General features: G+C 34.9%; 1 protein-coding gene and 1 long non-coding RNA gene across 3 annotated transcripts in view; one reads left to right on the top strand and one right to left on the bottom strand.

Moving 5' to 3' along the window:
- Positions 1–4,347: 4,347 nt before the first annotated feature.
- On the bottom strand, positions 4,348–14,029 carry LOC310728299 (uncharacterized protein C14orf132). 2 transcript variants are annotated; one of them, XM_083545570.1, is made up of 2 exons: positions 13,866–14,029; positions 4,348–4,726 (listed from the first exon to the last, which is right to left on the bottom strand). In XM_083545570.1, the coding sequence occupies exons 1-2, from the start codon at positions 13,890–13,892 to the stop codon at positions 4,493–4,495; spliced, it is 261 nt and encodes an 86-aa protein (XP_083401696.1). In that variant the 5' UTR covers positions 13,893–14,029; the 3' UTR covers positions 4,348–4,492. The 2 variants fall into 2 exon arrangements, with proteins under 2 accessions (XP_083401696.1, XP_083401697.1); XM_083545571.1 differs by lacking the exon at positions 13,866–14,029 and adding an exon at positions 11,875–11,905.
- Positions 13,759–15,183, top strand: part of LOC310728300 — a 48,538-nt gene continuing 47,113 nt past the window's right edge. The window contains exon 1 of the long non-coding RNA XR_014534232.1: positions 13,759–13,785. This is a non-coding gene — a long non-coding RNA (uncharacterized lncRNA). The remainder of the gene's footprint in view (positions 13,786–15,183) is intronic.

The following is a 15,183-nucleotide window of genomic DNA, read 5'->3' as shown; positions in this document are numbered from 1 at the left end:
CACCGAAAAATATTTTTAATCAGTAAACTTTTGTTTTATTTCTGCGCCAAGTCTCAAATCAAACACCAAAATCCGCCATGATTCACACAATTTACCCTCTAGGTGGCGTTTTGTGGGTTTTTCCTTCATAATGGCGACACGAACTAAAATTACTGTCTTTATTGATCGTACAGATAAAAACAATACATCATTCAAATCTGTAAAATGTCTATGATTATATATATAAAAGCTTCTTGACTTAACTTGAAGAGGTGCAGTTTCTCCGGTATCACCTCATTAACTGTCCGTGTGGAAACATAGCAAAGGCTCCTAATAATGTCCACACGTCTCTGCACTGTTATAGCCTTTATATTTAATCACTGTACATATGCTTACATACATATCACATGCGGTACATATGATACATATGTACCGCATGTGATATGTATGTAAGCATATGTACATACATATGCTTACATACATATCACATGCGGTACATATGATACATATTTATCTTTATTATTTGAACAATTGCTACTTTTTGCACTTCTGGTAGATGCCAAACTGCATTTCGTTGCTGTGTACCTGTACTATGCAATGACAATAAAGTTCTATCTATCTATCTATCTATCTATCTATCTATCTATCTATCTATCTATCTATCTATCTATCTATCTATCTATCTATCTATCTATCTATCTATCTATCTATCTATCTATCTATCTAATATGAATATGATGTGAGTTCCAGTTAACAGCTAAAACAGGTAGAAGTAATAACTACTTTTTACTTAAGTACATGTCAGAGCCAAGACTTCTTTACTTTCACTTAAGTAAAAAGGTATAATCAGTACTTCAACTTTTACCCGAGTATTTTAAAACATGAGTATCTGTACTTCTACTTAAGTAATGGATGTGTGTCCTTTTGCCACCTCTGGTGGCGTGATTGAAAAAAAGTGTAGAAATTACTAATTTAACTTTGAGAGCTTCATCCTGTTTACATTCTTTATATTTTAGTGCCCTCTGGTGGCTAGAAAAGGTCTCAGTTCACACCATGTATGCAAAAGTAGATTAAAGGAGTTTAAAATAACAAAACAATCAGAATAAAATTCATACATAGGAGATTGCTAGGCAAAGTAGTCTTATTAAAGTAAAAAGTTATTTCACAAGAATAAATCACCTGCTACTTTACTTTCAAAATCAAAATTACTTTTTATTAACAATTTGTATACTTTAAACTTTTCTTTCGGCTTCTCCCGTTAGGGGTCGCCACAGCGGACCATCCGCATGTTTGATTTGGCACATGTTTTTACGCTGGATGCCCTTCCTAACGCAACCCTCCACATTCACAACTTTTATAATTGATGTTTTATATTAGTATATGTATTTGTCACTCACAATGAAAAGAATAATCCACGAAATTGTGTAAATTAGATTAAAACACATACTGATTACTTTATTACCAACATTTATACACCTACTCAGTCATGTAATTTATTTTATTAGCCAATGGAGAAGCAGCAATTTAATGCATCAATTCGTGCAGATACAGGACAAAATGGTGAGCTAAATGATTTTGACCATGGCATGATTATTGGTGCCAGAGAAATGGATTTGGGTATTTCTATTACTCTTGATCTTTAATTTTCATGCACAACAGTCTCCCTCAGAGTTTACTCAAAATGGTGCAAAGAAGGAAAAACATTCGCTGAGTGGTTGCCCTGCAGATAAAAACACCTTCTTGATGAGAAAGGTCAATTGAGATTGGACAAAATGGTTTGCGGCCAGTTGTGGTGAGTAGAAAAACATCATCGAATTCTTGAGGGAGACAACCTACAACGGTAAAGGACCACGCAGGTTTCCACTTCTGTCAGCTGAGAACAGAAACCACAGCAGTTTGCAAAAAAAATAAACTGAACAGTTGATCACTAGAAAAAAAAAAGCCTGGTCTGATTAATCTCAATTACTGGGTACACATGGAATCAAAATTTGATGTCAACAGCAAGCATCCATGGACTCAACCTGCTTTGTGTCAACAGTCCATGTTGGTGGAGGTGGTGTAGAAATGTTTTTTGCACACTTTGGGCTTAATGATTAATCATTGCTAGAATGCCACAGTCGATTTCTGTGGATCCCCTTATGGCCCGAATATTTGAATGCCTACTTCCAGCATTGTTCTTTAGTGATGTTTCCATCTTGCTGAATTGATGGCAAACATTGTATAGAGTCAATAAGTGCTCAATGAGTGTAAATATAATGTATTGTGTGCTTTTACAGATAACAGATCTAGAACCTGGTTATGTAACATTTGTACATTTAAATAAAATATTAAATATGTAAAATATGTCTGTGTCAAGTTCAAAGATTCTCAAACTTTGTAATCATTACTGTTATTCAATTCAACACACAAATGTGATTGTCTATAAATGACCTGCATTTACTGAAATTTTACAATGTAATATTAATATGAATATGTGCTGCATAGAAAGGGGAAGTTAAACATAAGTATTTTTGGTCACACTGTAAAACAACTTAATAAAAGTCAAATGGAATGTCTCCTTTTGTTTCTGTCCAAATGAATTGTACCTTTGCCACGTCTCCAAACGTTGTATAATGTGTCACCAGCTGAGAAATAAGAGACTTTCTTTTGGGAAAAAGTACATAGAAGGTCGATTTTTAGTCTAAGCTCTGACAGATTGAGGCAGTGTGGGTGGCTGTCATTTGAGAGCAGCTGGGATAAGATTCAGCTAAAATGTTTTGAAAAATCTACATACATCTACATTAATATTTCAATATTCATTTAATATTTTTGACATAATTATGCAGGAATAATGATGACCAGTGTTAAGCACTGCCAAGATGTTTTCATGTCTAAAAACATTTTTTTTTTTTACTTCAATCGAATCAGCTTGCAGGTAACCTACAGTAGTATGAACTACATTATGATGCAATAGATGTAAAGGATTGCTATGGTTTCGAGAGAAATTCCTGTGTTATTACTGTAGGTCTGAGCTGACAGAATGTGTCCAAAAACACTGACCCACATTAGCATATGGAAACAAAAAACTGCCTGTACCTAGCTGTCAGACTGAAGACAGAAAGCAATGTAATGGTGCATTTCGGCAAGTTCCATGTTTTAGTGCACACTCTCTGCTTATCGTTATAAAAACTTAAGGGTTGTTTCTAACCAAAGCAGTCTATTAATTAATATAAATGATAATAAGAAGGAATTTCCACACCATGATCTGCATCTTAGGAACTTAGTGGCAATTTATTAAATGTGAAGTTGTAAATCAATAACAACAGCAAGTGCATCATTTTGGCAAAAGAGGGCTGAGTAGAGGGTGGCCTCCAGAAAAAAATTCCCAATAAATCACTTTAATCTTCAAATCAATTATAATCATAATTTCCATTATGACTAAAGTCCATTACTATGTAAACAGTGTTGGAAGTGTTAAATTTCTTTTGTTACCAATAACGGTATATTACGATTTAAAAACTCTAAATATATTTCAATAGATTGCTTTTTCTTGAGCTTGATTATAGGTCTGACTATTCCGCTGTAACCATTTCCCTTTGGGAGCCCATTAGAGAGCCAGAAGCAATTTTAGTGCCCTGTCTACATACCCCACCTAACCTTCTCCATGGCAACTCATTTTAAAATACCACTATAATTGAACATAATGCGGGTTAATGGCTTTTTTCCTGGGTGGTTATCCTCATCGAGAAAAAGGAAAACAGCTGAATGAAAAATGAAAGGGTCAACAGCTAGGGCACCATCATCTGGAGTTTCCGTGGCTGAAGAAGAGTCATCAAATGTCCTTAATTAGACAGGCTTAATCACCATAGCAACAACTGGATTGCATAACAGATTTTAACTCACACAGAAATTGGATTCTAGAATAAGGAGCTTTGAATAATATTTACAAACAACTTGAAAAAAGGGTACCTGATGCAAAAATATTTAAATATCTACCTTTTAACATCAATCAAATAGCATTTTAAACATAAAGTGTTATACAAAGTAGCGTTGCAGGATTTTATACTGCAATAAATGTTTAACTGTTGAATTTTTTTTTATATAGAACACATTCACCTTTTTATCATAATAACTAGACAAGTGTGGCTTTAGTGTTGTTAATTAATACACGAACCATTGTGTGTGTGTGTGTGTGTGTGTGTGTGTGTGTGTGTGTGTGTGTGTGTACACGCCCCCTTCTTCCCTTTAATGTGTAAAGATTTGCTGCCCTGTCATCCAAATAATTGAGGAACACTCCTCTTAATTGCTTCTAAGGTCTTCAGGGATACTGAAGTAGGTTCAACACATAAAGCCAGTTAATCCATATTCAGAATAAACAAACACTGCTCACTGAAGTGTAAGCTTCCAAATAATGTTGCAAAAAGTAAAAATGTTGTGTGCAAATTCTGATTATTATTGACCCAATGGATTTCATCACAACTAACCCCTCAGTCTGTACAGTTCAGTTCAAGTAAAATGTCTTCAAACGGACAGATCAGAAAGTGAACGCATAAACAACTCCCACTACCACAATGTTCCCAATGGTGGCAATGATCGCGATCCACAGCCAGATAGCATCAGTGGAGACCCGCTGGTGCTCATCATGTTGAGTCTGAACTAAGGTAATGGGAGCTGCATTGACACTGGCAGACGAGTTGAAGAGGGAATGTTCAGTGCTGTAGTCATCATTGGGTGATGAGTCCATGAATGCTCCTGTCATAACTGGGATCTGTATAAAAGAAATGTCAAAAAGGTTCAAATTGAACTCATGTTAGCTTGACTACTGGTACATAGAACATGCTTTTCATGCTTAAATAGTTAAACATAAATACACAGAATTTTAATCTACTAAATTCATTCATAGATCTGTGCTATGCTCACTGAGTTCAAAAGAGAGACTTAATTGTCCATTTAGCTTAGTGTGTCATTAACAAGCAGAACACATTAAGTGAAGGACACATTTTGAGAACAAGTCATTTTATTGGCACACTCTCCATTTAGAAAAAAAAAATACTATTCCATTAATTCTTCTTGCAATACATTTGCATATGCTTATGAAACTGATTATTTAAGCTTACCTAAATCATATCAAAGAGCGGTTTGCAAATTGGAACACACCTTCTATATCAAGCATTTTATTTTCACACAGGCAGGGCCAGTGGTGTGAACTTATAAGTATTTATTGAGTAATTAATATTTTAAAAGAAATTTAAAGTAATTTATTCAAAACAATTACTGTCCTTAGGAAGGCTTAGTTCAATATCTCAAGCATGGGATATGATGGGACATGATTGGAAGAAGCACAATCCTAACCTGGAAATAACTGTTTGACAGGATTAATTCGAAGTTATGGAAAGATTCTAAAAAGTTTTTTGGCATGAAATTGGATGACTCATCCTTACATTTAAATTCATGGCATGAAAAGATGTTAGTGTCCTTTGCAGGTTACTTGTAATCTTTTTTATAGTTTTATGACTTATGGCAAAGCAACTACAGGACTATGTTTTAAAAAAGTTAAAAAAAAAAAAAAAAAAAAACAAGGAAAGAAAACAGAGGGGCCAAAGACAGAGGAATAACATTAGCAATACTGTACAGTTTATATTTTTTACATATCTGTACAACTAACACATTTCATGCTCATAAAATAATGACAAAAATAATCACAGTTTCACAGTGAAATGGGCTGATTGGCTCATTAGTCACTATAGGGGCTTCTTCAGCATAACCTTAACACAGAGTAAGTATGAAATAATTTTGATTATGTGAAGTATTTTTGAAAATGTAATTATGATGCAACTATTGTGTACAACAGGTAATGTGCCAAAAGACATGGTTTAACGTGCCTTAACCTTGACTAATGCATTGTTAGTTATTGATTTCTAACCTCAAAAATTGCTGCTGTATAGTTAGTGGTGTAAGCTCACACCTTGCTCATGAATGCAATATAATTATTCTTATTTATTCGAAATCAGTATACAGTCATGCCATGTGTGGTGTTATTTTACAACATATTAAATTGGAACAGGTTGGTACTCAGTCTATGCAGTCTACATAATATAGCATAAAGTCTATAAAAAGTGATCAAGTAATTTACTATATTTGTTTAGGTTACTTCAATCTAAAAATATATTTTAAGTTATCTTTTTGAGACTTTAAGTCAGAGTTTATGCAAAATGCTCTATCTGGGAATTGCATAATGTGGTTGTCTCAGTGGTAATAGAAGTAATTAGTATAAGTCCTGTGTGACCATCCGGAACCACTTTAGAAATTATGTAAGAGCAAAGACTCAGTCATTTAAATTTTCAATACTTTTAAGACCCTCACAATGTTTAATTGGAAGTACTATACCACTGTTTTGCTTTTCGTTATCCCTGTTGTAACATGTATGACACTTGTTTAAGCAAAGGACTATTAGGTACACAGTATAAGCCATGAAACACATTTTACATTCTTCTTGTTGTTGTTGCTGTTATTGTATTATTTGTTATTATTTATTATTTCACAGCTTAAATGAATTAATAATGACGGTTATTATTCTAGGAGTTTAAGATGTTCAGATCAGGAGAGAACAAAATATTAACATGTAAATGTTAGTTCACTTTACTATTTTCACATAGCTATTACAACTAAGCTAATGAAGCTGCACAGGGTTATTTCAAAAATGTAATAAAATTACTATATTAATCACATACATAATGTTTTACATATTTTCAATATTTACTCATATAAACCCTGCTGTCAATTGATCAGGCAGATTTTCATTCATTTATTCATTCATTTATTCTTTCATTCATTCATTCACATTATGTAACTGATTTAACTATTTTAACATGCTTTGAATGAGGCACAGCATTGCAAGCACCACTACTAAAACATTAAAATGCAATGGTAGCACAGTAAAAATTTCAGGAATGGAACAGGAAGAAAATTGGATGAGAGCCACTTTTTCTGATTCATTATGCCTTTTCAAATAATGCATGACAATATGGCTAAAGAAGTGTGCATGTATTAGATAGACCTCAGATGTGAAAGTGCTGCTAAGATTTATAGCCTGTCACTTTGATTATTTCATGCACATTGCCTACAGATTCAACCTTAAAATAACACAATGGTGGCATCCTACTACTGCCATTGTCACAACACATAAACTGAAGCACATTACTCCTTAGTCCTAAGTGTTCTACCTGCTCTGCATTATTCAGACACTTGTTCTTTCCCTAATATTAATTATCCGAGGTGTAGTCATTTCAAATGGCCCTGGATTCCCTTAGTGTCTAATTTTCCCCATGCACATATACAACTGTCAAATTTTGAGGGAATGGTATCGACTATTAAAGGAAAAAAACTTAAATAAACAAAATTTTAGAACAATTTCTAAATCAGCTGAATTAGTGGTGCTTTAGAAACATGTGAAAGAGAAACATGTGGGCATTTATTAAACTTTGGCTTAATTCAGTAATATTCCTAGCCGATTCTTCAAGGTATATTTGGTCAGTGTTATTTCTCAAAGGAAACATTTTATATGCCATTATGAATATTTAATATATGTTTTATTGTCTCTAATTTTATATCTATTTTAGCCTCCATTTTTTAAACCTGACACCACAATCATCCTTTTCACTTGTGAGCAATAGAACGTTACTTTGAATAGCATAATACTTTGAATAAACTGTAGTGTATAACCACATTCATGTAAATCTGTGAACGCGCCTGTCGGTCCCTTTAAAAGTGCTCTTCACGTAGTCAGTTGTCTGAAGTCTGTTGCTAGGGTGACACGCTTAGCAGCAAAATAGATCTTATTAATAACTGAAGGAGGCAGACAAAAGAGAGTTGTGTGTTCTGCAGCACTTAGTCGATACTATTCTTTTGGATGCTAAGTCACAATGCCAGAACTGCAAATGCCCTTCTGAGTACTGAATACAAAGGAGATTTAGTGATGTTTTATTTAATGTTACTGTTAGAATACATTACTTACATTTCATTTATTGTGTATTAAGTTTTTGATAAAAAGAGAATTAAAAATAAATATACAAAATGAGAAAAAAAGTTTTAGTAAACATTGCCATACTTTTAAAGTAATACATATATTTATTGTTATTGTTTGCTTCATTGTAAACATTATTCTATGCTTTGGTAAGCTGCTGTGACCAAATTGTGGTACCAAATTATATTTGGGTTGAATTGTGACTGTTTTTTTTAATATCTTTGGTTTGTATATCCCACACAAGGTATTACTGCAGAACTCCAGCTCTGTCAAAAAATGAACACATGCAGGTGTAAATTTAATGGGCTGGTATCTGACATGGTGAAACAATCTGGACCTGTTATTTAACAAAAAAATGTGTTTGTCTAATGTCCCCTCTGTAAATATTCTAAAATAAATGCAAATTCTTGTTTTTTGCTATTTTTGTTAATACATTTTGGGTTTGATATCAAAAGATAAATATGAAATATTACAACAAGATGACAACTTTTAACATGGTGCCTTCAATGGCAGCTCACCCAATTATTAGGTAAGCTAAGGTACCGGAAATGACATACCTAATATAAGTAAATCACACTTAATATTTGGTCTTATATCCCTTACTTGCAATAACTACATCGCAACCAACTCACATATGCAAACCTTTTCTGAATTCTTCTATTATGATGCTTTACCCTAAACATTGTCCTGCTGCATGATGAAGTTTCTCATAATTAGATTCAATGCACTTCTCTGTAAATTGGCCCACAGAACATTTCTGTAGACTTCTGAATTCATTCTGCTGTTTTTTCATCAGTAAAGATTAGTGAGCCAGCAGCAGGCATTTCATCTCAAGCCATGACACTAACACCACTGTGCTTGACTAATGAGCTCATATGTTTTGGATCATGTGCAGATCCCTTTATCATTACTTTGACCTTTCCAACATTTGGTAGAATTAATCTTGGGTTTAGAGCTTTTGTAGCTCATATCACTATTTGTTTGTGAATTCCAGCCTGGACACATTGATCTTGATACTGATGGATTTTTGCATCTTGTGTTATGGTCTCCATATTACTGCTCTTTTTTAAAAGTGCATTGTAATACCAATCACCAAAAATCAAATCCAGTCTAGTGAGTATTTCCCAACTGTGTTGAATGTTGTATTAAATGCTTGTTATGTGGATACTGATTAAGTCTCTGAAGGCTAAGCAGGCAGAACAATTCTAAATGTGCTCTGATGGCATTGTACTGTCACTGTCAAAGTCTTAACCACATCTTACCCAAGGCAAGCGCATACATTTTTCATGCAAAATTGATATGTGCGTGGGTGATTGTTATCTAAATGCACATCAACATGTATTTGAGGACAACCAGGTCATATTGCTGCTAGCTTAAAACTACAATAAGCACTAGGATTGCAAACAGCAAGGTCTAATGTAAAATCTTATAACATTTCATGTTATGTAAAGTGCACACACCAGTGGGGATAGAGGCAAGTCAGTGATATGCAGTAATGCAAGTTAGTAATGAAAGAGAGAATAATCAAAGTGTTTAACTTTCATTGAATAAATGTTAAGCTGTATGTTAATATTCAAAATACTGGTAATCAAATGATAATTTCAGCTTTTGCTGAAAATTGTTTGTTTCCTATAAAGCCTTGTACCCTACTCTAATCCAACATCTACATATCACAAAAAAATCACTAGAACTTTCTTTCTAATGGTATGGGCTTGATTCATACAATCCATTTGTTATTAAAATAAAACTCAAGAAACAACAAAGGTAGTGTGTAGTCCTGTTGTACTGTAGAATATTTTACACTATTGAGATCAAGGAAAATATATGCTTTTTATGGAGCTTTTGCTTTATTTTGACATTCCCTTCTAAGTGCAAACATGTGGAAAAAACTGTCAAAGCCAAATATAACATGCATTCTTTTTTTGGCCAAATGTTTTGCCCATCTGTCTATTTCTCAGTGTTTTTGTTTGAAGAGCCATGGAATATGATAAAAGAAACACAAAAATACAAGACAATGAAGGCAAGCAATGAATCATATTTCTTCTGTCATAATACAGACCACTCACGCTTAGTGTTTTTTGACCTTATGTGTTGTGTTAAAAATCTTGCATCATGTTTTCCTATGTGAAAGCTTGCCTCTGATTGCATGTTCCTCAGTATTACATAATGCTACAGTACTGCACCTTAAAGACTTTAGAGTCTACACAGTGCAGGAAATGCAAAACAACAGATTTCTCATTATGACTGTCAAGATATATATATATATATATATATATATATATATATATATATATATATATATATATATATATATATATAAAAGTTTATGTTGTATGGTTTAAAGACAGTGGCATTGACTAAAAGACAGGAGGCGGAGCTGATGATAGCAAAGTTGAAGATGTTGAGATTTTCATTGGAATAATGAGGATGAACAGGATTAGAAATGAGTTTATTAGAGGGACAGCGCATGTAGGACGTTTTGGGGAGTGAGAGAAAGGTGAGAGAGGCCCGATTGAAATGGTTTGGACATGTGCAGAGGAGGGACATGGGGTATATCGGTAGAAGAATGCTGAGGATGGAGGAAAAGAGGAAGACCAAATAGGAGGTTCATGAATTTGGTGATGGAAGACATGCAGGTAGTTGGTTTGAAAGAGGCAGATGTAGAGGACAGAGTATTATGGAGACGGATGAGCCGCTGTGGCGACCCCTAATAGAAGCCGAAAGAAAAATATATATTGTGCAGAGGTGGAAAGTAACAACGTACAAATACTTTAGGTAAGTATATTAAGTAATAAAGTAGATTTTTCTGGTATCACTACATCACTATTTATTTTTTAGATGACTTTTTACTTTTACTCATAAAATTTTGACATAAATATCTGTACTTTCTACTTCTTACATTTTCGAAACAGGCTTTTTACATTAGTTTTAATCTCATTGGACATATGCACAATATTTTTTCTTTTCATTGCGCACCGTTTTCAGCCCATCAACCTATTCCCTGTTATTGCGTGGCTTTTATAATCTACCACTGGTGTATCATTTCCTGATTATCACACACCACAGACGGAGGCTAGTTTATAAAGCTAACAATTAGCGAGGCAGAAGTCAACAAGAAGTATAGTTAAGGTGTATGAGACAGAGGGAGTCAGTGATGTAAACATGACTGAGAACAGAGACATTCCTGATCACCTGATCATCATCATATTTGCTCTGCTTGTGTTCTATATGGTGGATGTTCAGCCTGGATACATTTATTAGGGAACAAAATAAAACATTTGTTTTGTATTAATATATTAATTAGGGCTGTCAAAATTAATAATGTTAATCAAGTTCATAATACATTTTAACCTCACTAATGTGGCGTGCATTTTGGTTTCTAAAATAAAAAATATAAATAAATAAATATAACCGAAGAAATATTTTTAATCACTAAACATTTATTTTACTGTTGCGCAAAGTTAAATAAAATCTAATAGTTAATTAATAAGACGTGATACAGAAAATTTCTTAAACATTTATTGAACAGAAAAAGCCTCTTCAATTAATGCACTTGTTATCAAGTTTTGGTACCTGTGCCTACCTGTAGCCTAAACTACAGCTGCTTGAAGACTCACTAACAATAAACTTTCTTTTCGGCTTCTCCCGTTAGGGGTCGCCACAGCGGATCCTCCGCACGTTTGATTTGGCACATGTTTTACGCTGGATGCCCTTCCTAACGCAACCCTCCCCCTCCCCTTGGGACCGGCACTAAGAGTGGCTGGGGATGGTTCCCTGACCGGGAATCGAACCCGGGTCGCAGCGGTGGGAGCGCTGCATCTTAACCACTAGACCACCAGGGGAAGACTCACTAACAATACTCACTAACAATACAGTTCCAAAAATTTACTCACTGTCTTTGCAAATGTTATTCTCATTATCGCCTCAAAAGCAGCATTACATCTAACTAATAAAACATATAAGGCTAGATTAAGAAATATTGAGATGACGGTCGGCCGTCTGGACATTTTATTTTTTGTTTTTCTGGGGGGGGGGGGGTGTTTGAGTTTAGTTTTAAGTTTTTGTTCTGCATTGTTTAGCTCCATTTGGACAGCTTTAGCTGTTTTTCGGCTGATTCTGTATGTCAATTTGGCGGCGAAGCTCGTCAGTGAGAAAGAGAACTCCGATTGGCTTTTCAGTTTAGCAACTAAGCACAGGAAAAAAGACACGGAACACGCTTATTGTCATTCGTACTCTTGTCTTTGCAACTTAGTAAACATGACTGAAAAAAGCTAGTGAGTAATGATCATGTCAGGTGTAAACACTGCTTGCTTTATTTATTTACAGTTGGTGCGCTTCCGGTATCCCGGTTTGGATACTGAACACAGACTACTGCCACCTGCTGGTATGGGAGTGTTACGTGTCCGACGCGCCTGCCTAATAATCAGCTTAATTTGCAGCACAATTGTCCGAAGCAGATTAATTAAAAAATGCCAAAAATTGGCCTGATTAATCGGTAGACCTCTGATATTTTAGATATAAAGAAATTACATATATATATATATATATATATATATATATATATATATATATATATATATATATATATATATATATATATGATAACTATGTCTATGTAGGTTCTCGCTGCCTGAATAACAAAATTACTTACGCAGTACTTTCATTCATCTGTCTCTACCTCCTAGAATTACTAGGATTCCTAATGTCAGTTAATGCAGATTTCTGTTCTTCAGGTTTTATCGAGGAGATAACTGCACTTTCCAAATGAGCTTTGAAACTAAGTCAGACAGCATCAACCTCAGACTGCATTAGACTGTTCACATTGAGGAGAAAGTGCTGTCCTTGGGTTCTGTGCCCAGTTAAGATATGCATTTGTTTTAAGGGAACACACATTGGTGGTGGGGGTTACATGGATTTTATCCAACATATGTACACTGAATTTTAGAACATATACACATTTAATATGGAATAACTTCTATTATTCACGTTTCAAGCAATGAACAACACAACAAAATACACATTGGCAAATTACCCCTGACTGTGTTATTCATAAACCTACATGTATGAATATTTTGAACCCCCAAGCCATGAATTTGAATGTTCAGCAAGCGTTAAACAAAGTGCACACACACACACACACACACACACACACACACACACACACACACACACACTAAGAGTAAATTTAACACAATAACAAAATACAGTGGGGAGTTCATTTAATATTGCATGTAATCATTTGTGGGTATTGACAATACCAAATATGTAGTCAGATTTTTAAAGATTATGATATAAAGGATTTGTTGATTTTTTGTTTATTTTTATAAAAAATGCATACAGTGGAACGTAAAACAGGCAACGAATGATTGGGGTTGGATCGTTTGCCTTTAAATAATAACACACACACACACAAAATGATTAATAACACGCTGCACGTGCAGAAGCAGAAGGAGAACAATAAAGAAAATAAGCTAAAAAGAAAAGTGCATGTATATCTAAAGTTCAGGAACATAGAGAGCACACAGATTGTACACAACAGCGTACTTGTACTACACTAGAGGTTAGATGAGCTTTTGTATAGAGAGACTCCGGTCCAATGTGCACGAAATGTCTTTTTATCGCATTGTGTACATGTTGTACATTGAGGTTTATTCGTCTATAATTAATTTCAACGTCAAATGAAACATTAGCAGTTTACATGCAATACACCTGTTTATTGGTCATTGTGGGAATAAATAACAGGCTATAAGTGTTTACAAGTGCAAGCCGTGCCACGCCCTCTCTTCCCTGGACAAAGTTAGCAGGTAAGTACTAACAGCACCTGTTTGCGGTTTTTGGAGAAAAATTTTTATGAAAAATATTTTTTATAATTTTTTTTACATACCTGCGCAGCCATAAATGAAAGATCCATGCTGATGACTTTTGTTGATCCGTGAGGAAGTAAAGCGAAGTAAATAGAATGCGCCTGAATGGCGCTGTGTATCCGAGTGCGCACGGAACACCATGTGCGAGTTCACTGGAGAGATGTGACTCTTAGAAACGTAAACATATGAAAAATTACCATTACCATTCATGAACGAAGCAAAGAGAATGAAGCACACACGTGCGAGGATCTCTCTCTCTCTCCCCCTCTTCCTCTCCCCACCCTTTCTTTGTCTCAGTCTCTCAGCCTATTGTCTCTTTACCCCTGTTTTTTGTTGCTTAATATTTGAAGTTAATGTCTTACAATCTCCGAAAAAAGTCCCCCCCCCACCTCTCTCTCTCTCTCTCTCTCTCTCTCTCTCTCTCTCTCTCTCTTTCTCTCTCTCTCTCTCTCTCTCTCTCTCTCTCTCTCACTCTCGTTTCCACCCTGTATAATACCATCACATTTGTATGTCCTGGTAGTGTTTTGGTACCCTAGGGTTAGACATTTTTCTGCCCTCTGAACCACCTCAGTTCTAGACATATCATATCACCCCCTTTCATTCTGGAAATATATGTCTGACATCATGTAACTGCTGCAGATTTATCATCTTAACATTCATGTTGGCCACTTTCTGTTCTGCCACATCTCACATGTGCTTTTGGCCCATTGAAGTCAGTGTTTGATGAGCCATTTTGGGAGGAATTGTGCTTTGGGACTTAGTAGATATTGGTAATAAAATGATGTACATGATGAGCAACACTAGTTAATTAATCTGTGTCATTCATCCATGCACAGTTGGTGCCAAAGGAATTTCTACAATATTACACCACCATCAGAATCCCGAAGTGTTGGCAAAGGTTCAGTGTGAATCCTGTGGTGCTTTTCTTCTCACTATAGGATTAAGAGTTTATGATTTTTCTCCTGTCAGTATGCCCATTCTCCTGACCTTTTGCATTAACAAGTAAGTCACTGAAGCTTTTCTGGTTTTCACACCCTCTGTGTAAACTGTAGAGGCTGCTAATATTACAGATGGGTAGTTTCTAAAATCCTCAATTAGCCCATCAGACACAAACAACTATGGCGCTGTCAAAGTGACAGTTATCAGATCTTAGTCTTTTGATCTGCTACAAGATTGGGCTATTGAAGAAGTTCCGGTGTACAGGAGATCCAAATAAAGTGCATGGTGAATGTATGCTGTCTCTAATATGCATATATAATATTCAAACTATTTTGACCAATCAAAACTAAACCACAATTCGAAGTAAAAGAAACATACAAAAAAAAAAATTCTTGTTTT

The sequence above is a fragment of the Silurus aristotelis genome (assembly GCF_946808225.1).
Source record: "Silurus aristotelis genome assembly, chromosome: 6".
Classification (NCBI taxonomy): Eukaryota; Metazoa; Chordata; class Actinopteri; order Siluriformes; family Siluridae; genus Silurus; species Silurus aristotelis.
The sequence above is the reverse complement of the archived record's forward strand: the minus strand, read 5'-3'. Positions and strand labels throughout refer to the sequence as shown.